A 22,382-nucleotide genomic window follows, 5' to 3' on the forward strand; every position below is an offset into this window, starting at 1 on the left:
CTGCCTTATCCATGACAACTGACAGGCCTCTTAACAGCAACCCCCTATAATTAATTTTCAGGTAAGAGCTATATGTGCTCTAAATAAACTGAGGTAAAATCCTGTTGCATTGAGTTCAGTAGAACATCTCCCACTTCCCAATGTGGGAAGCCATTCCCCCTTGTCCTGGCATTGTCTGTCCATGGAAAAAGTCACTCTCCCTCTTTTAGTACTGACTTATCATAAAAACCTGTAAATAATATTCTAAAGAGAAAGAAAAAATGGAACATCTTTTGCTCAGATAAATAGTTTTGATATTGTAGCACTGGCCCCTTTGGAAACATCCAACACACACCGCCACTGAATTCAGCATCAGCTTAAACCAGCCATGGATCTGGCATCCTACATTTGCCCACTATTTGCTTTTTCCACTAACTGTTTATCTGCTGTGATGGAGCAGTCCAAAGCAATAGTGCTGCATCCAGCCATTATTAATATCTATAAACACAAAAGCTGTGGTTTGTCATCATCTTCCCTTCGGTCTGTACATTTTAAACACAAGTCAGAAGTGACAGAACCTCATCCTGATGGAGCAGGGAGGCAGGAGGAAAGGAAGGGAGCATTTACAGCTATTAGAGACTTCATGTAGATTGTTCAGGGATGCCTGGAGTTATAATTAACATACAAAAATATCCCTAGGTTATCTAGGAAGAACAGTTCTCTGGAAAATATCTTTCCTAAAGGATACTGATAACAGAAGGAAACAAATGAAAACCAAACACAAGAAATGTGAGGGACCCTGAAGGGAGCAAGAGGGCTGTGGAGAATTTCAAATAATAGAAACCTTTTTGCCTTCTCTCTGCAAGCATTCTTTTTTTTTACTACGCACAAAATTAAAATAAATACAGTCAGAAAGCCCATGCCATCCAAATAAATATTTGAGCAAGCAGATTTGAGTAAAGCAAAGGAAAGCTTTGTTTTTACAACAGCTTTCATTCCCGAGATGTGAGGCAGTGACAATTTGATATGGGAAGATTTTGCAAGTCCAGAAGGGTCTGATGGTGCAAAGAGCCAATTTTCCATTGATTTTGGTGGGAAATAAAGACCATCCCCCAGGGAAGTGGCCCTTTTGACACAGCCCCTCCAGCTGGCAGATTATTTTGCAGACAAAGCTGACCGATAAACCATGAACGCTGTGATGGCACCATGAGGGACAGGCGTGCTCCACTCTCCAAACAAAAGGCTCAGGACCTGGACCAGCTCTTCTGGTGGCAGTGGAGGAGCAAAACACACTGAAAGCACTTCATGAAAAGCTGAGCCCTCCCTTTCTGCACAATTAGCCAGCAGAGACACAGCTCTCCACACGTGTCCTGCTGCGCTCGCAAGCGAGGAAAATCCTGTCTGGGCAGCAGCAGGTGCTGCAAAGCCACTCCTGCCTTCCCTCTGTCTAATGTTCAGTGAAATATTTGCTGTGCTCATTCTTCCAGGGCACTGGCTACAGCCCAAGGCATGGGAATTAAATGACTTCTAGTCCAGGGAGAGGGACAGTGGAAACCCAAGGAATCGTGTTTGGAGTGCAGCATCCAGCCACCTACGCCAACAACGCCTTCCTGGCAAGGACAAGCCACCACCCTCTACCTACAGCAAACACTGTGGAGGTTTGTAGAGCATGACAATCAAAGGGAACTCCACTGGAGCTCGTAAAAATTATTCTCTTATGAGAAAAAAAAACATCCATGCAAGATTTTCAGTGCCTCAGCTGCTGACACAAAGCGTTTCTGGGAGCGTTCGTGAGATCGGAGCAGAGGCAGCAAATGCATTCTCAGCTTATTTGTTCCAGCTGATACCACCCGAATTGAAGCCCAAAGGCACAGCCTTTCAAAGATGACACATCTTTCCCTCTGGTTCCAACAAAAAATGCCCAGAGTACAAAGAGAAATTACGCACTCGGCTTGTAATGGACATTAACAGGTTTGTGAGATCCAAGGACACATTTACATCGCTTCAAAATGATGTCTGAATAGCCATCAAAAATATCACCAACTCTGAAATGTTCATTAGGAATCCTTCTTCCCCTTTAGACAAGTAATGATTTCCTTGGATTCTGAAAGTGCATCTCGAAGTATGGCCCTAACTGTAAAATCATTGCCTGCTTGCTCTTCACCATAAAAACACCCAAGAGAAGAAACATCTGATAATAATTTCTTCCTTCAAAATGCTACAGACATACTAAAATCATTATCAGTTGGAGGACAAGCAGGAAGCTACACGTCAATTCCAAACTGCATTCAGGAGGCTGATGACAGGCGTTTCTTTGGGAAGCAGGGGCTGTGGGGTGTGCTCACCGCAGAGCAAACCCCGTCCTGCTCCTTCCTCCTGTGGGGAGGGACCAGCTCCTTCCAGGAGCAGCTTTACACAGAGGGAGGAACAACTTGTAGCTGTGTGTTCAGCACCCAGAGGTGAATTTAATAATAATAAAAGCATGAGAGACCTCAAGCAGGAACAGCAGCAAGTGACACATTTCTTTTAAGGATGTCTGGCTGCGATCCAGAGGTTGGATGCCTCAGGGACAGAGCTCTGGATCCTTCACCCCCTCCACCACTGCAAGCAGAATGCTGCTTTTAAAATTAATCCACAAGCACCAAGGTGAAAGCCTGATGATTCCTCTTGACCCCTTGTGACAGGTTTCTCTTAAGGATATCGTCATCCTGCTTTTAAGGATGTCAGCACAGGACACGTCTGGCTGCACTCCACAGGTCAGATGCCTCTGGGACAGAGCTCTGGATCCTTCACCCTCTCCACCTCTGCAGGCAGAGCTCTGCTTTTAAAATGAATACACAAGCACCGAGGTGAAAGCCTGCTGATTCCTCTTGGCCCCCAGTGACACATTTCTCTCAAGGATATCTTCATCCTGCCTTTAACAAGACACATCTCACCGTGCTCTGGAGACCGGATGCCTCTGGGACAGAGCTCTGGATCCTTCACCCCCTCCAGCTCTGCAAGCAGAATGCTGCTTTTAAAATTAACCCACAAGCACCAGGTGAAAGCCCTTTGACTCCTCTTGAGCCCCTGTTTGGCCCCAGCAGGGATCTGAGCGGGCTCCAGCAGCAGCACAGGCAGCAGCGATGTCCTACACGTGTTTCACGGAGCACTACAACAACACCGCGCTGCAGATGATCTGCTGGGGAAACAGGAACAGATTGCTGATGTTCCAGGAGGCTGTGGCACGGCATGAGGGACAGGCTCGTTCCAGCTGGAACTTGGCAGAGGCTGGGGCTGCGCTCGTCAGAGCGTTCGGCAACAGTTTGTGCTGCAAACAGGAAATCATTTCCTGCTCCTGCAGGAGCAGATGGGAGGCATGGAAATTCGAGGGATCAGCCTAATTATGGATGCACACGAAAGAAACCAGCACCAAACCTGGATTCTACACAAGTCTCTCATCCTACTCTGGTAACCTTTAGCTGGAAACATTTAGAGAATCATAAAATCATTTTTAGGTAAAGCCCTCCAAGAACATTGAGTCCAACTGTTAACCTGGCACTGCCAAGGCCACCACTGACCCCTGTCCCACATCTTTTTAATCTCCCAGGGATGGGGACTCCACTGCCCTGGGCTGGACAGCCTTTTCAGTGCTAAAACGTGGTGTGATCATAGAGTCAGGATGGGTTGGGTTGGGAGGGACCCTGAAGCTCATCCAGTGCCACCCCTGCCATGGGCAGGGACACCTTCCATAGACCAGGCTGCTCCAAATCCCAATCCAGCCTGGCCTTGGACACTTCCAGATCAGCACAGAGCTAAAACCAGCTCCTGCTGGCAAACAGCTTATGAACAGGAGGCCATCCAGGACAATGGCTTTCCAAGACTTCTGACCACCAAATCCAGTGGCTTCCTGGTTCATTTTATTCTCTTTCTGCAGCAAATTGGTTAAAATAAGTGGACAAGTCAGTTATTTCAGATGTTGCAATGAAGTAGAGCCATCTCTGCCACGGTCTTTGCAAAGTGAGATGAATGATGGACAAACTTCAGAAAGCCATTTGCAGGGTGTCATTTTTCATTCTGCCTGGGCAGGATGTAATGAAAACCCGAGAAGTTATTGATGGTTTGGTTACCTGTCTGCCTTCAAGAAATTGCACAGGTGCTTTATGTAAAAAAAAAAAACAAAAAAACAAAAAAACAAAGAGTCAACACAATTAATGCGAAGCAATGATGGGAAGCATCCTTTGAGGTTTTCTTTTCTGCTGAAGTGTCACTAGGCTGTGTGTCCAAAAGACACTTCTGGCAATTCATCTCTCAAGTAATCAGGATAAAAATATCACCATGGCTTGTACCCTGGCAGCAGCCTGGGAAAGATGTGCTGCCTGTCCTCTTGCCATTTTCTTTCTGGCTGTTTAAAGTAATTAAGCACTAATTAGGAAGTTTGAGGCAACAAATATAAAACTGGAACTTGTACAACTTTTTGTACTCAAGACATGCTGGAAGAAGGGGAGGGAAGCTTTTCTTGTTCAATTTTACCATTTTTCCTCCTCAAAATGATGCAGCATCAGCATGGACACGTTAAAATTCCTGTTATAAAATAATATCTGTGGGAAGGGGCCCATAACTGGACAGCCTTTGTGAGGAGGCCATGAGAATGTGAGATGGAGAAATCCATGGCTGAAATCTCATGGATTTCTGGAGAAATCCATGGCTGAACTCTTTCAGGGAGACAAGACTGACTGGACAGCTTTGAAGTGCAGAGGACAGCAAAAAAAAATCAGGTGAGAGCTTTCTGCTTTTTCTTGCCCAGAACCACTGCAGCTCCTGGAGAAGGGATTCACTGCTTCCGCTTTGCCTGGTGCTTCCCAATGGCTCCGTGCCAGCCAGGGGACCAAGGACAGGAGGGAGCAGCTCAGTGTCCCCTCAGCTCCTCTCCAAAGCAGCTGCAGCGCCCATTGGATGATGCTCTTCTTTACAAACAAATTAACATTCCCTGCCAAATTAATAAGCCTGGAGGCACAGCTGTGAATTAACATATCCAAGAGGCTTTCCAGCTCCAGCTGCCTGCTGTCCTTCCTTCCCAGGAGGCTGGGATTTCGGGGAGCTCTGGTTGGGTTTTCACTGAGGGCAGGGTGAACGTTCCTGCTGCTCCCTCCCAGTCTCCAGCCCTCACCTGTGGGGACACCAGCTGTGGCTGCCACATCCCTGGAAATGCCCAAGGCAGGTCCTGCCCATGGCATCCACACCAGGGTGAGTTTTAAGGTCTCTCCCAAACCAAACCATTCTGGGATTCACGACTTTGCAAACCGAATTATCCTCCCAGACTGTCCTGACCCCTGGCTGTGGTGGAGAGAACAGTGAAATACCTGGGAAAATCTGGACCAAATTACTGAAATCTTGGAGCAGACCAGCCAGTTTGGGTGACAAATCCCAGCAGCTGTCTGGGGGTGCAGTTCTGTGTCCCCAGTGTGAGTCAGCCAGGCACTCCTCACACATCCAAACGCTCCCGTGCCTGAGCTCGCTGGGAAAATGGCACCATGTGCTGCTTTTGGTGGCTTTCAGCCACAAGAAAGAACAATGTTCCTGCTGTAAGCACTGTGGCTGTGCGTGTGCAAGCTCACACATCACAGAGCTTGTCAGCCCTGCAGATAATGGGGGCAGCTGGGAGGATTTCCACCAGGATCGTGAGCGTGCCTGGAGTATCTGGGTCAGATCCTGCTCTAACAAAGTGCACCAAGAGGGTCCCTTTATGCAGAAACTTGTTTAATTAAGATAACAGATGTTGCTACTACACAAGTCATAGGGAATGGCTGCTTAATTGGACACTTTCATATTCTTTGCTACCAGCACAGAACATCATTTGTTTTTTTTATGCATTTCTTTCCTTACAATTAAACTGTACAAACAATGCAGGCCCTGTACATTCCTGGAAAAGAAACAGCTCGAATGATGTAGGGGCTTTACATGAAGAAGAATGAAAGAAGAGCAATTTGTTTTGGGGCTTAAAAGTACAATTATTTTTCTGTCCCAGCCTGAGCACGTGTCTGGTGGCAGGGTAAATGTGACTTCCAATAGCTCTAGGAGAACATTAGGAATTAAGACTGTTGTGTACATATTTTAAATGAAAATTTTCTTGCTTTTCCTGCACTCTTTTTGCTCTTGGGGAGCCAAGGAAAAGGGGGAAAGTGGGAAGCTGTGGAGGAACAAGAGAAAAGTGAATCTGCTCTTGAGCCACACAATGCTACAGCTTCACCTCTGGGAAATGTCTCACTCTGGGAGGAATAATAAATGGAATTATTGCCACTATGGCACGAAAAATAAAAACCCCTTTGCCTAGGCCCAAAACAAGACCTGAGAGAAGAGGGGAGACTTGCAGGGGAAGCAATGCAGACCCTATGCATCTATCTGTGCTAGAGCTGTTCCTATATAAAATTTACCTGCTGGAGCCAGGCCCCCAACATCATTTTGACTCAGTCAGGCCCCCAAGGCAGGATTTCCATTATTATGGAGATGAAGTGCCTTTAATGACTGCAATAATATAATTGTACCCCAGGGCAGAATTCCTAATAACACGATTGCACAGTTCTCAACCAGCAGGAAGAGATGCCCTCAGGCCACGGGATTCATTAGAGGTGCAGCACACACTACCTCAGCCTCCAGAGAAGAAAGTGAAACCTAAACCCATAGAGCTCTTTTTTTTTTTTCACCATGGTAGTTTCTGTTCTCTGGGAAAACATTGGAAAACACACTTTGTTTTGCCTCCTGGACAGCAGGAGCCTCCAGAGCTGGAGTCTCAGCAGCAAAAACCATGCAGAGGGTCTCCAGCAAGGAACTGAACGCCACACACCAGCTGAAAAGCCCCAGGAGAAACTCTGAAGTGATTGCCATGGCAGCCATCAGGCTGAGCATCAGCATTCAAAGCAAGCACTGACACAGTGCTGCTCTTAACTCCACCTGGAACGGGAAGGATCATCTCTATTGATTAACCTCCACGTGATCAACCTGCAGGCTGGGGAAGGATCCAGATGTTCAGGTGCCTCTCTGGCACTCACAGGACCCTTTAACGTCACTCTAAGCAGGGATTTCATTGAAGTTTCTCCTCCCACACCTGCCTAACAGTCCTGTGCCCTGTCCTAGATGAAGGGATTGCAGATCTGAGAAAGCCACCTTCGAGTCAAGCATTAGAGCAGTCAAATTAATCATTGCCCCCAAATAATTCCTGTTTGCAGGACATGGAGTCATGTACCACAGCTGTGCAATTTGCAGGGGAGGCTTTTATCTCCTGGGAATTTTTTTTTTTTTTTAACAATGGTTATTCAGAACGCTGCAGAGGCAAAATATTTGGTTTTTTTGGAGTGCATTCTTATCAGCTTCTTGGCAGGGATGATTTAACAGCAGAGATGGGATGGGCACCATGGGGATAGGAATCTCACCCCCAGCTCCTTGGGATTGAGCAGAGGCTGTTTCCTCATGTATTTGCAAGTCAATTTTGCAAAGCTATTAATGACAAATTTAGCGTTGATTGCTGGAAGTCCCTGGGTTAGTTAATGAAAGAAACGGTTACTTGAAGACATTACCTCTCATTTTCTCTTAGGATGTCTTTTCCTTTCTTCCAAGAATAAGTAGGTCTGGGGGAGGCTTTGGGCTTGCACTCAATGATGACTTCACCACCCACTTTAACAAGAGTCAACTTCTTCAGCAGGGTTTTGGAAAAGTCTGGCCCGATGGCTGAAAGCAAAATCGACACAAACCAGATCAGAATTCCCTCGGGAAAAACCACAGCCAGACTCATTTGAACCTTACAAAATTTCAGGGTTGTTTCTCACTTGCAATTCCTAAATGATTGGACTTTATGAATTAGTGAAGTCTGGATGGGTAAAAAGACACCTGAGTGCTTCTTTCACTGCAAAAAATGCTTGATTTGTTTAAAAATGTGTGTTCAGCTAAAAACCTGAGAAACCAGTAACCCCACCATGCACATCTTACTGGGACAGCAGCCCCAGGAACCTCGTGCATGAGGAGTAAAAAGTATTTATCTTTTCTATGTGAGGATCATCCTTCTGTCAGGCAGGGAAGTGCTCACAAGCACAGAAGCCATATAATTAACCAGAAACGTTAATATTTCCAGAAAGGTTGACACTTTTATGCTTCCTATTCATAATTATTGCATGAACTGGGTTATTTATTTAAATTCTATAAAGGTGGGAGACATTGACGCAGCCAGGTCCTGAACCAAGCAAGACAAAGCAAGACTTGTTGGCTCCAGGGCACAAAGAATCATCTTTTCCTGCCCTCAGGGCACACTCCTGTGTTCTGTGACAAACCCTGAGATATCCACTGAGGTGACCCCCAGAGCCCTGCAGCCTCTCTGCAGCCTGGGCAACAAGGAGATGCCTTGGCCTCTGATTCCTGCCTCAAAGGCTTTTCGGTGATCCCTTTGCTGGGCTCTCAGGCAGCTCTGGCACTGAAATCCCCCAAGACAACCAGGAGTTTCACTGATATCAAATAGGACCATTCATTTTTTTAACGTAGAGAGCTCAGAGCAGAAGGTGAGGCAGCTGAAAGGCTTTAGGAGCAACTCCTGCTGACAGGAGCTTGGCTTTCTATTGGAGCAGTGGCAGCAATCTCTGCTCTCTCCATCCTCCCTGCTGGCTCCTTGGATCCCCCCTGCTTCATCCCTGAATCCTTCCTGCTGCTTCTTTGGATCCCTCCTGCTTCATCCCTGAATCCTTCCTGCTGCTTCCTTGGATCCCCCCTGCTCCAGCCCTGGATCCTTCCTGCTGCTTCCTTGGATCCCCCCTGCTCCAGCCCTGGATCCCTCCAGCTCCTGCTCCATCCCTGAATCCCCCCCTGCTCCAGTCCTGGATCCCTCCAGCTCTTGCTCCATCCCCGGATCCCTCCAGCTCTTGCTCCATCCCCATCCCCGGATCCCTCCTGCTCCTGCTCCATTCCTGGCTTCCTGCTGCTCCATCCCTGGGTCCCCCAGCTCTCTGCACTGCCCTTGGCTCCCTTTTTGCTGCCCCTGGGAGATCAGAGCTGAGATCTCCCTGCTCTGCATCACCTCGATGCCCCACGACAGGATCCAAAGCTCACCTGCAGCAGCCGGGAGACCAAACCCAGCAAATTCCCTTTGCTCAGGGCACCTCATCTGCCTCAGCTCTTCCGGCTATCATTCCTGCTGCCAAAGAGGTGAATAAAGCACAGTCCCACACTGAAAATGGGATGGGCTTTATGATCCAACAGTGCTCCAAGTTCCTGCCTCAGAGGTTTTTTGTTTTCCAGATCTAATCACAGGCAGGGACTTAATTCTGGCACTCAGAAACACAGGTGTGATATTAAATGTATAAAAGAGCCCTGAAACCAGCACTGGCTTTGTAAAACACTCCAGAATTAAAGGAGACATCCTGAGGACACTTCCCACCAATGCACTCAGAACCAAATGCATTATTATTTATATAATTATTAATACATCATCACTTCTGAAACGAATTTCTCAGATGATTGTCCCAAATTTATAAGCAAAAGAGATTTTTTAAAATAATCCTGTTTCTCCCATCTCTGTAATAAACAGTTTAGACTGTTTTTTTGTGAGTAATTCGCTGCATTTTCTTGCTCCTGTGTGAGACACAGGAGTTGCTCACCGTGGGTTTTATTCTGTGATGTTCATAACATCATCATTTGACATTTAGAAACTCTGGGCTCATTTCTCAGCACTGCCACAACTTCCCTGTGCCACTTCAGGAGTAATGAATTTAATTTATTCACACCTTTTGTTTGTCAAGAGGAGATTTTAATGATCTTTCTTTCCCACTCTAGGCCCACATTTCATTTTTCCAATTTGTTTTTTAAACATTTAGCCTGAAAATTCTGTAAGACAAGACTGCATCTCAGTATCCTACAATGTCCACCACCACTGGATTCTGCTTTTATTTAAGGGCTCCAGGCAAGATAATTGGCAACAATAATTGAGAAGAATCACTCTGTGAAAAGCTCGGGCTGTAATTTTCCATTTCTCTCTTTCACTTAATTTTGGTGTAAGTCTCACTTGAGATGATTAAACACCACCAGTAGCAAGTGCTTAACTTCAGGACCTTTTAAAACAACCATTTTAACACTCAGATCTGGTTAAAAGCTAAAATTTCCCAGGGAGGGCTCAGAATGTTGCCCTGCTTTGAAGCTCTAGTGAAAAGGCAAACCTGCTGCTTTCCTTTCAAAATGTGCCAAGTTAAATCACAGATGCACAGGAATTTATCTGCAGGACACCATTTGGGTGCTTTTCCTGTGACAGACAGGAACAGAGCTGCAGAACCCAAGTGAGAAGTTGGCCAAATAAATATTCCTTGCCAGGTTGCTCAGACCAGACCCTCCAAAAATTGGTTTTTTGTGTGGACACGAGGAGCTGCTGGGCACAGGGACACCACCACCAAGGATTAAACCTCTCTCCTCCGAAAACATCTTCCTCCTTCCCAAAGGTCCATTTTTACCAGGTTTTAAATAGACCAGAAAAGCATCAGTGGGTTTATTTCGATTTCTTTCATGTCCAATAAATCCCAGCATTGTGAAGTCTAATTTATTGAGCATTATCGTACCTTTCTCCAACAGCAACACAGACAATCCCTCAAATGAATTTTTTTTCTATGCAGGCATCTATCACTGATGATAAAAAATGACCAATAATTGAAAATCCCATAGCTGGAAAAAACCTCATGTTTTGTTCTTCAGGATAAATCAGAGATTGCTGCTACTGAATGTGTGGTTTGAGAGCAACGAAACGGTTATTTTGTAATCAGGAATTGGGTTTAACCCTTTGAAACTACAACCCTATGCTGAGCAGGGCTGCCTCTCGTTCAAGAACGTGTTTTGGGATGGAGTTGCAGCCTGGCAGGGACCCCTGGGATGGTCCCACCCCAGCCCTGCTCACCCAGGAGCAGCCACAGGAGGTTGCCCACGGAGGTGGCCAGATGGATGTTGAGCATCTCCAAGGACAGGGATGCCACAATGTCTCTGGACAATCTGTTCTAGTGTCCAACCAACCTCAAAATAAAGTTTTTCTTATTTTAAGTGGCATTTCCAGGGTTTTAGTTGGTGGCCATTGCCTCCTGTCCTGGCACGGGCACCTCTGAGAAGATCCTGGCTCTGTAATCTCTGCTCCCTCCCCTCAGGAATTTCCCCACTTGGACTCACATGAGCCTCTCCTGATTTTATCTGGGAGGAGCAGAGCAGCTGTGCCCAGAAATCTGGGGTGGAGGGCGCTTTTCTTTGGGATAGGGGAATTTGTTTTGCTGCAGGATTGCTGAAAGGTCTCTTCAGACAGGAGGTTTGTCACCATGTCCTCAGCAGTCACCTCTGCAGCCAGTTCTGGGCGCCTGGATGCTCTGAATGGCAATGCTCAGGCTTCTCCAGAAACAGCTTTAACCAACAGGAGAGGGAATGCACCTGCCAGCTCCTGGAGGAATGGGGGAATGTGGGATGAAGTAAAAAACATCTGTTCTCTGCCCTCCACTGCCTCAAGTTTCCATTTCACACCTTCCTTAGAAACAAATCGCCAAAGATCCCCTTCTGCTTCAGGAACCAATCACCAAGGATCCCCTTCTGCTTCAGCTGCTGCCGCTTGGCAGGAGCACCTGGGCAGGGCTTGCTGTGCTTGTGGGAGGCTGGCAGGGCTCAGGGACGTGCACTCACCTATGACACTGAGCTCTGCACTGGCAAAGATGACGCCGTGCCTGTTCTCCGCCACGCACTGGTACATCCCCGCGTCCGAGAGGCTCACGTTGGGGATGGTCAGAGAGCCCTGCTCCAGCTGCACCCTGCCCTGGGGACAGCAAAACAAACTCCGAAATCAACAAGAACACGGGCAAGCCTCCACGGGACCTGCACGCAGAGGTTGTCCTGCTGTGTTTTGCAGCAAGGTGGACCAAAGGAAGCGGCGGTAACGGGAGGAATTTGCGTGCTGCAATTTATTTGTCTGCTGGCCAAATTTATGTCAGGCTGGAGACTAAATGGGGAAACCAATACAGGAGTTGGTAAATGCAATTTCAATTGGAGGACTTTCCCTTGACCCCTCATTGATTTAATACCCAAAGCATTTAGATTAATATCCCTTTCAAGGAGATAAGCTCAAGGCAAGAAATGCACTTCTGTTCCACAGTGGCACATCGCAGCCAAGCCCATCCTCAGAAACATTTAAAACAATGCTATTTCCGTGGAATCACAGACTCACTGAGGTTGGAAAAGACCTCCAGGATTACTGTGTCCAACCTTTGACCAAAAAACCACCACAGCAACTGAACTATAGTGTATACAGGTGTTTCTTGGACATCTCCCTGGGGAGTTCCAATGGAGAAATTCACCCTTTCCATGGAGAAATTCCTCCTGATTTCCAACCTGACCCTCCCCTGGCACAGCCTGAGGCCATTTTGAGTGTATATGGCAATGCTGCTAAGACTGGTTGCCATCTCAGCCAGCACAGACAGAAACATTTAAAATCTTCTGCAGTTTACTGAAAACAATGTAAATGCTAATAATTTAATGATCCTTTACTTCATATCAGCCACTAACATGATTTAAGAACAAGCCCATCTGCCAGTGACCAGCATGAAGCAACCAGAATTAGTGCATGGAGTGAAAGACCAGGCTATCATTTGTCAGCCTGAGGACATGGAGCTCGAGTTATCAATTCTAATAAGTACAGCAAAGTGTTCCCTCCCTCCCTCCCCAGGAGTTTGACATTTACAAAAAAAAAAAAAAATCTAAAATAAAGAGCTATTGGCTTTCTACTTGGCCTTGGGGCAGAAATTTAATGTTTGTGCAATTTTTGTCAGGGTTTGATCAAGTCGGGGCTGCCATGCTCTTTCACAGTAAGTGAAGGGGAAAGAGTGCTGGCTACTGTGAACCCAAAGCTTTGGTGACTTGGCTGAGTTTGTGGTGACAAGGAGGGATCATGGACTGGGTGATGACCCTGCAGCAGAGGCTGGGCTGTGCTGGTGGGAGGAGTGTAATTCCCCAGCTCCTGCACAGGGACACAGCTCAGCAGGAGGAGTGGGAACACCATTAAACACCAGCAGGAACCCCGAGGTTTCATTACCATTTGAAGTTCACCTTAACATCATAAATTAAAGTAATTACTTTAGAGTGATCATTCTCTGGTGACACATTCCAAAACCCCATTCATCCATTCCTTTTTCTTCTTTCCAGCCTTAGGTCTGCATCATGGATCCTTCATTTTGGGGAGGAGAGCTCTGAAAGCAGAGCTGTTGTGTGTCCCGCTTGTCCCTGGCAGCAGCTCCTGGAGCTGTAGGGAGGTGCCACCAGGCACAGGAAGGAACGGGGGATTTTCTGTGAGGGTGGGCAGGCCCTGGGTGCCCACAGCAGCTGTGGCTGCCCCTGGATCCCTGGCAGTGTCCAAGGCCAGGCTGGACAAGGCTGGGAGCAGGGGGTGGAACCAGATCATCTTGAAGGTCCCTTCCAACCCAAACCGTTCCGCGATTCCAGAGCGCCGCCATCCTCCCCACCCCAAATCAACCACCCAGAGATCAGAGAGCTGGCAGAGCAGCGCAGCACCCCCAGCTCCCACCCCCAGGGGGTTCCAGCAGTGCCTACCTGTGGCAGCAGGGGCTCCCCGTCCTTGAGCCAGCGGTAGGAGGGCTTGGGGCGGCCGCTGGCACGGCACTCCCAGGACACGCGCTCCTCGATGGCCGCGTGCACGTCGCGGATCTGCTGCGTCCAGCTGGGCTGGGCTGCAAGGCAAGCAGGGAGGGAAGCCTGGGAACAGCAGCTCTGTCCTGCCAAACTGTTTTTTTCCTCCCTTATCAGAGCGTTGGACTTGGTAACGCTGGGATTTCAGCTTTTCTATTTCCATCTGTCTGTAACCCTGCAGTTCTTTGGTGTGTGACTCCAAACCCCACACACAGTGGGAGCTGCTGCTTTCCCATTGGGGGCAGACACAGCAATTCCTCTCCAGGCCTGGCAATCAAGGACACCTCACTGCCTCAGGCCCCAGGGATGGGAACAAAAGGGAGCTGGGGCAGCAAACTGGGGCTCAATGACTTCATTAGCTGGAGCTGGAATTGGCAGATGAACCCCCAAGATGCAAATGGACCAAACTGATCAAAGTGTGCAAACCCTGACCCATCATCCATTTTTGGGTGCAGCCCCTGGGGGCTTTGTCTGCCCTAAATGTACCTGAAGACCCTTCAATAAATGAACAGCTTTTTATTCCCTTAATTCTGCCTGGCCTCTGTTCTTAGGTAGCCCCAAAAAAACATCATAAGAACTGCTAAAGATTACAGTTCCTCCTTGAGTCCAGTGCTGCTTTCTGAAGGTGGCACCGGCCAAGATCAGAAGCTACTTTTATTTTATTTGTAGTAAAAACCATTAAAGAAAAAGAGCAGCTTCAGAAACCCTGCTCATCCTGCAAAAACAAAGCAGTAGCTACACACCTGGTCTTTCAAATAGAGACATTTCCCTCTTCAGGGTCTCCATAACCTGGGCTTCAAAGCTCTAAAATTTAGCTTCAGACTTCAAAACATGTAATTTAGAACTAGTTCTGCATTGAAATTGAGGTTATTCCAGTAACTCTGCATGGTTACAGGCAGTACTCCAGGTCCAGGCTCTCAGTCTTGTCTTGATTATGGCCAGATCTCCATGCCTTGCCACAGGAAGGAAAAATCTTTGGACCCAATAATTGTATTAATGACTCTGAATAAACCTAGGAAGGCCACAAGCAGATACTGGAGATACATTTTGGTAGAATTTGGTGAAAACTAGCACTGGCAGTTTTCAGCCACTTGTGAGATTATATTTTGACTGTGTTTCACATAATTTTATCAGTTTGTTGGCTTTTTTTCTTTGAACAGAGTTTGAGTTTAGCCAGATTCCACTAAATTCCACTGAAATTGCCACACGGTTTTGAAGACCACCCAAAAACTCAGACTTCCTTAAGAGTTACCTTTTGTCCAGATATGTCTACAATATACAACACTATCAATTTAAGATCTTATTAGTAATGGTATATTAATATATCTATAATACTATTCAGAAACTCACAATAAACAACAAAGTTTTGATTTTTTTATGGGCATTTGCCCTATTTTGACATAAGAACATCTGACTTAGCAGGATGAAATTACCAGCAGAGGTCTCCAAGAACCTGATTTATACTTTTCCTTGTGTAATCTGATAAAAAAAAAAAAAAAAAAAAAGAAAAGAAAATCAAGATTTCTCAAAGCCAGGTAACAACTTTATCCATCTCCTTTGGGTAGGGACAGGGGCCCAGAGATGGGCTTGAAAGGATAAATTAAAAAATATCACATCAAAATGGCAAATGGGTATGATTATACCCAAAAGAGGGGTATGCCTGTGATGATGGGATTCTGGAAATCCAAATTCAGAGAGCTCAGGTTGTGTTTAACCCCACCCCTGGCTCTCTGAACGTGCCTAAAAAGCAGAGATGAGGTGGAGACTTTCCCACAGCCCCTCAGCTCCAAGGGAATTCCAAAAATAAAATTTAAAAAAAGTGAACTGAGCATCCTGGCAATGCAGAAGGGAAAGGAGGAGTGAGTGGTGTTTATTTCTCTGGCTGCCCCTCCTGCCCCTGTAATATTTTAAGCTTGTTTATTGTCTGTATCTAAAGAGATAGGAAAGGGAAAGCCTTTAAATGTAAGAAGATGAAAGCCAGTTCTGTCATCTGGAGTAAGAACTTGAACAATTCCATCGAGCTGAGCAATTGCAACGGGTTCAGTGGCTCAAGGACATTTGCAAATTACTCATGAATTTACATATTTACTATTCTAACAGCATCTAACTCATCATTTTGAAGGGAATTTTACGATCCCATGAAAGGAGCTCTATAAAACCCACACACATCCATTTGCCTTTTTTATTTTTGCTGCGCTGTTTTACAGATTTCCCACATGAAAACAAAACTAAAAAACCAAAAAAACCACCCAGACAAAACAACTGGAATTAATTTGCAAATCAAGAAAAGCCATGAATGGTAAGCTGTGCTCTATAACCTGAGTGTGTGCTATGGAAAAACAAAGATAACTCCTGTGGAGAGGAGGACAGAAAATTCAGAATCCATCCTCATTTGATACAGACTCCCCAAATAAGGGAAATAATAATTTTCCCTAAATAAGGGAAATTCTTTCCAAAAGGCAGTTTTTGGGGTGGTTTGTGGGTTGTTTATCCCGACTCCTGCCCTGAGTGCTGAGACTGACACGTGCAGTGCTGGAAGCTGCCACCCCAAATTCACATCACCCTTTGGTGCAGCACCCACGAGCCACAGCCCCCACCCCACCCCAACCCCCTCCAGTGACTTGAACTGCTTAAATTCCAAATTCCAAAGCCATTTATGGTGCAGGCAACTCCAGAGTGAGCAGCACAGGTAAAAAACCATCTCAGTGAAAAGCTCTGAGCCGTTTGTTCGGCAGGAGCTCGTTCTCTGCTGCTCTTTGGGAGCTTTTCTAATTAGGTCAAGCTCTCCTCTCAACAGTTCAGTGCAGAGAGAAGCTCCTGGCTTCGTCTTGGGGAATCCTCAGGGGTTGGCTCAGGCTGCAAATATGTGTGAGCCACCAAAGGAGAGTGGCCACGACCCAATGGAACTGGACAGGAGCCCACTGGGGATCAGAGCAAGGTAACACGAGATTTCAGGCATGATAATTAAAATAATTCAGGTAAGGGGATGAAACCAGCTCCTCTCCACAATGTTTTCTGGTATAGCAACATTCCCAGAGATAATGACAAGGCTGAATTTGTGACTGGTCTAGAAAAGAGTCCTTTGGATCGTTTCAGTGGCGCTGACCAAAGAGAAATTATTTTACAGGAGATATTTTGGTCCTGCTTTGGAGTATTTAAGATAGTACAGGCCTTGGAAACATCCTGGAGGAAAAATCTGGAAGCTGATTAAGAATTCATCTGAGTTGTGAGCAAAATTCATATGCTAAATCTATAAAGTGAAAGAAAAAGCTTAGAGATACAAGCACGACTCTCACATAAGGATTGCTTTACAGAAAAATCTCCCCCTCCTAGGAGATTTCCGGAGTTTGTACTCAGGGGGACTGAAGAAAAGCGATGGAAATAGTGAGAAAAAAACCCTGTTTACCTTTGATCACCTTTCAGTCTTCACCAACACAAAGTGGGACAGTTAAAACCAGGTGAATAGGAAAATATACCCAAATATACTCTTACTTCTCTAAGACAAAAAAGTCCAGGGGCAGTCTGTCCTTCACTGTAATAAATTAAAAGGCAAAAGAAGAAACTAGAAATCATGTCCTAAAAGATACTTGAAAATGAAATGATGTGGCAGGTGATGATGCATCGCCTCAGAAATGAGTAACAAACCCCTAGAAGTAAAGGAGAAATACGAGAAATAAACCAGAAATAAACCTGCAGGACTCTGCAATCATCTGTGAGTTCAAAACAACCAAAAAGACTCAAGCAAATGAGGTGCTAATACATATCCAGAATCCAATTCTCAGCTGGTGTGTATTGATTCCAGTGCTCCTAAGCCAATTTCTAGCAGCTGATGACCTGGTGCAGGCTGTGTAATTCATCATTAATGGCAGATGAAAGGCTGAATGACTCGTCCATTACCATCTCTATTCTAAGGAGATTGAGACTGAGCCCAGGATCAGAGCAGTCTAAAGACCAGAAAGCCAAGTGTAAGAAGTAAAAAAAAAAAACCAACCAAACAACCAGATGGAAAAAACAGATGAGTAACTGGAAATAAAGAGTGCAGGCAGTGTGTAAGGCTTGTGCAGGTAAGTGCTCATCCTGCCCCTAAGGGGGACACAGCTCCTGTGCACAAACCCCTCAGATCCTGATCTGTTCCCTTCCCAAAGGGCACAGAAACCAGACCTCACTGCTCCTCTCCCTTTCCCCCCTCTTGACCTCAAGGACTGTTTGAAATCTATACAACTCCAAGGTGTGCAAATCCTGCACCAAGCCAATCTGCTGGAACGCTGTGCCTAAAAAAAATAAAATCTCCATTTGGCTGAGTCTTTGGAAACTCTACGAGACTGACCCTACTAACCCAGCCTGGGAATTCTGCTTGGCACTACAGTATCAAACACCAGAGGAAAAGAAACAGAGGGAAATCTGAAGGAGTTAACCAGCTGATAAAACCCCTTCAGCCATCCCTTCCTCTCATTTACCTCCTGTTCTGCACCATCGAAGGATTTTCTCCCCAGTTTTTGTGGGCTGTGGGTGTCACAGGCACATCCACAGGGAGCCCTCCTCATGGGTTTAGTTGTTTTCCATGCTGACACTGAACTGCAGCTGCTCAGGGGTGTCAGGGAGGTGTGGGGTGTTCCACGAGTGGCCTCCACATTCCATTTCTATTTGTGTTTCACCCTATTTGTATATTTGCTTCTCCTGCTGGAGAGATGTTTCTCCAGGCAACAATGATAATAACAGGAGACTTTTTCCGAATCTCCAAAAATTGGATTTCTCTGGAAGCAGGGTTCCAGCAATCCCTTGGAAAAGGAAAAGCGGATGAGAAACAATTCTGTGCAGGAATGTGTTCTGTCTGTGCTCTGGATGCAAGACCTCCCTTGGGCAGCAAAGAATTCAAAACTCAGAGTTACTCCTCCCTGTAGTAACTTTCACCAGTGTAAAAGGTGACAACAGGGTTTTCTAGTGAGTGATGTGAAAGATATTTAATAATAATATAGTAATAATGCAATAATGCACTTGACCTATGTACAGGAATTTTCTTGTCTTTTTATCAGTCCAGAAACTCACTTTATTCAAATTTTCAGCAAATTATTTGTGATTTGGGACCTAAACTGAGCAGGCATAAAACTGCCTGATTTTCACTTGTGCAAACTTCCTTTTTAGACCTCCGGCCATAATGAAGAGCATAATCTGATTTACATCTGAGGCTGTTTTACAGACTGGCATAGAGTGGCTTTTGCCCAAATAAAACACAGGCCCACTGATGAAAGGAGGACTCTTTTCATTGCAAAATTAAGGAGCTTCACAAATTCCTGGCGGGACTTGGATTTGAGAAGGATTTAATCTGAAAAGGGGCCCAGCCAATTGAATGGGTTTTGCTGAATATCTCAGAAAACGCTGCACAGAACTGTAATTAGTGACAGAGAAGTCTGTCTGTCTGCTAATGCAGATGCTGCTGTGCTGACACTTTTGGAAAACATTTGAGCTGCAATTTTTTCCTCCTTTCCTCGCCTTGCCAGAGCAGGAGAGGATGGGAGATGCTGGAGCAACACAGGTGATGCTGAGGGAGCTCCTCCATCTGTGCTGGCTCCAGCTGAGCTGCTTTGGAGCTTGGGTAATTCCCAGCATGGATCTGACTGGAAAGGCAGGGCCAAATCCCACGTTTTGTGTCCAAATCCCAGCAAACAAACATTCTCAGTGAGGGTGCAGCTCCTCAGCCCTCCCCTGAGCTGTCACTCCCAGTCCCATGTTCATATCACCTCAACCAGCAGCAAATTTTCATATTTTCTGTTATTCAGGTGAAATATTTTGTTGGGAAGGGGGATCTCAAGATGTTGCATTGACTCATCAGAGTCAACACAGGGAAGCAGAGCCCAAGGAGCTCAAACCCAGGGCTGAGCAGCCTTGGGGTCACAAAAATCAACAAAAGAAGATCGGGCTGAAACAGCATCTAAACTTACCATGAATTAAACATCAATAATACATAAGCATCTCCTTGATGCTGGCTTTATGAACAAAAAAGGCAATTTCTTTTTAAATTAGCTGGTTAAGGTAATCTGTTTACTGTACTTCTGCCAGGAAAAAAAATAATTGTTGGCATTGCTGTTTGCTCAGGATATAAATCTTAGCCCTGCGGAGGGTTAGCAAATGTAAAATTGATGAGCAGCCAGATTAAAAATACAATCAGGTCAATGGGAGTGCATCCCAAAACACACAGGGTTTTGGGATGGAGAGGGCCATGGGAGAAACTGGGAAAATCTGGAGAAACTGGGAGAAACTGGGAGAAGAGAGCCCTGGGTTCCACTGGGGACCTCACCTGCCTCAGCCACGGGATGCAGCTGGCACAGGGAACAAGCTGCAGGTCAGCACCAGCACTTAGAGCTGTTAAAAGGTGGAGAAGAAGAGGCTGTGCAGTCCAATTTGATAATTCAGGATCAGGGAATATTCTGAGTTGGTAGAAACCCACAAGGAACAAGTGGAGCTGTTGGCCCTGCACGGGACAGCCCCAAGAACGCCAGCAGGAGCCTTTGCCAGGAACTAACCTGAGGCTGGGACAGCAGGGAGAACAAGAGAGCCAGCAGGGAAATGTGTCATTCAGAGTGCCAGCAGTCAAGGAAACAGAAGTGAGCTGCTGTAATTGCATTAACAGGACCATGTTTCCATGGGAAGGTCGATCCATCAAGGGGGACTCAGCCCTGGAAGAAGTGTTTGTGGAGAGCAGGGAAACACAGCCTGGTGCAGGGGCTCAGAGCCAGAAAATGCAGCAAGAATGGATCTTGCACGTTTAATTAACCTTTTCTGCTGCAACAAGGGTGTCAAACAACTCCAGTGTCACTGATATGCTAAGGGAGGAGAAAATAAACCCTGATACAAGAGTGAAACCCAGCAGAAGCCAACCCTCCCTGACAATTTCCAGCAGCACACGGAGAAGCTGGGTTATCTACAGTGAGCAGGCAAATTTGAATTTCTTTTTCTTCTCTTTTCTTATTTTATGCCATTGACAGAGGCTGCTAACTGGGTTTAAAGGAGTGGAGCTGCTGGAGCCTCAGTGTGACCTGCAGAGCATGACAGTGCAGGTGGGCAGCACCTCTGATAACCCAGAGCACCCTGAGCCCCAGTGCTTTGGGCTGCAGGGACCTTAAATCCACCCAGTGCCACCCCTGCATGGCAGGGACACCTCCCACTGTCCCAGGTGCTCCAGCCCCAGTGTCCAGCCTGGCCTTGGGCACTGCCAGGGATCCAGGGGCAGCCCCAGCTGCTCTGGGCACCCTGATGATAAAAAATTTCTTCCTCAAATCCATTCAAACCTGCACCTTTCTGCACCTCCAGAGCATTTCCCTCTCCAGGCACCAGCCCTGAACTTCCAAAAGCAACTTGAAAGCTCTGCCAGCATTGCAGTTGTATTTCAATAATGAAATAACATTTCTCAGCTTTAAAAGAAATCCTAATTATTAAGGAAAATTATGTTATTTTCCCCAACTATTTGTATAAAAGCTTACAATAAATTACTTTCCCCGAAAAAATTCACTGCCACGCAAAACCCCAGAGCCCAGAGTAGAGAATGCAAGTTGGGGTTTTTTTTAAGATATCTATTTTCAGTACTGCAAAGCACAAGTTACCCTAAAAAACCCAACTAGTTCCCTGGAAAATCACCATCCTCAAGACAACAAGGATGATATTTTAGTGAATTCTCTTTAAAACCTGCAGCAGGGGAGGTGCCTGTCTGTCACCTTTCCCTTGGGAATTCCTCTTCTCCCAGGGAAGAGATGGAAAGACTTCCCAGCATGACAGACTGACAGCAGAACACCCCTCTTCCCAAAAATCCTCGAGCTTCTCTGCAGAAATGCCACAAAGGGTGTGAAAAGCAGCAGGAGCCACAGTGGCAGCTTTTGTGTAGGATCCAGAGTGGCAAATTCATTACAATAATGAGATTATAACTCGATATATGCTACGGTGGGAGTGTTCCAAAGGCTCCATTCACTGCTTTCCAAGAAAGGCAGCTTTGGCTGTGGGTACAGCAAAACTGTACAACTGATGAGTCTTTTAATTTACTCCCCACATGGGGAAAATCAGGAGAAAAACACAGCACAGAAAAAGGAATCTTTAAATCATCTAATTAAAAAAAAATTAAAACCCGTTCAAATCAACCCCGGATTCTTCCCTTAACATGAAAGGTTTCACTTTGTTCTTGCTCTTTCACTCCTTTTAAATGTTTTCTTATTTTATATTTCCCTCAGTTTTAAAAGGAGAAATGCTCATTTGAAATGGAAGCCCCCAAAGTTCTGATTTCTAAATGAAATGTCTTTCAGAAATATTTCCAATTTGAAAACTTCCCAACTTTTTAAAAAAAGTTACATTACCCACCAAATTCAATTCAGTTTTGCCAGAAGGGTTGGTTCCCAAACTCTTTTTCTCTGGCAAAATTATTATAAATCAAAAACCATTCTCCTCATCTCTGGAGTTCAACCCAATCTTCCCTGCCAGCAGGAGTTCAGAAACATTTGGGGGAGAAAACTCTGAATTTTTGTCCATATTGTCTCTGAAGAATGACATAGGATGGGACCAGGGGAGCAACAAAACCCGCATTTTTTGGATGCTGTGGAGGTCTCTGCACATCTGTGGGGGTGTGGAACCTGCAGCTTCTCCTCTCCAAAGCATCTCCAACAGAACCTTGGTACCAAACCCAACCCTTGTGCCCCTAAATCCCCTCCCTGAGCTCTCACTCACCTCTACACAGGTGAAGCCACACTTTC

At 46.0% G+C, this 22,382-nt stretch overlaps 1 protein-coding gene across 3 annotated transcripts in view; it reads right to left on the reverse strand.

Moving 5' to 3' along the window:
• CNTN4 (contactin 4) overlaps nucleotides 1–22,382 on the reverse strand; it is a 132,158-nt gene that overhangs the window by 40,540 nt on the left and 69,236 nt on the right. For all 3 annotated transcript variants that reach the window (XM_038149088.1, XM_038149086.1, XM_038149085.1), the window contains exons 8-10: nucleotides 13,555–13,691; nucleotides 11,638–11,767; nucleotides 7,533–7,683 (exon numbers count right to left, since the gene is read on the reverse strand). In XM_038149088.1, the coding sequence (XP_038005016.1) occupies nucleotides 7,533–7,683; nucleotides 11,638–11,767; nucleotides 13,555–13,691 (418 nt within the window). The remainder of the gene's footprint in view (nucleotides 1–7,532; nucleotides 7,684–11,637; nucleotides 11,768–13,554; nucleotides 13,692–22,382) is intronic.

Source organism: Motacilla alba, chromosome 12 (genome assembly GCF_015832195.1).
Source record: "Motacilla alba alba isolate MOTALB_02 chromosome 12, Motacilla_alba_V1.0_pri, whole genome shotgun sequence".
Taxonomy (NCBI): domain Eukaryota; kingdom Metazoa; phylum Chordata; class Aves; order Passeriformes; family Motacillidae; genus Motacilla; species Motacilla alba.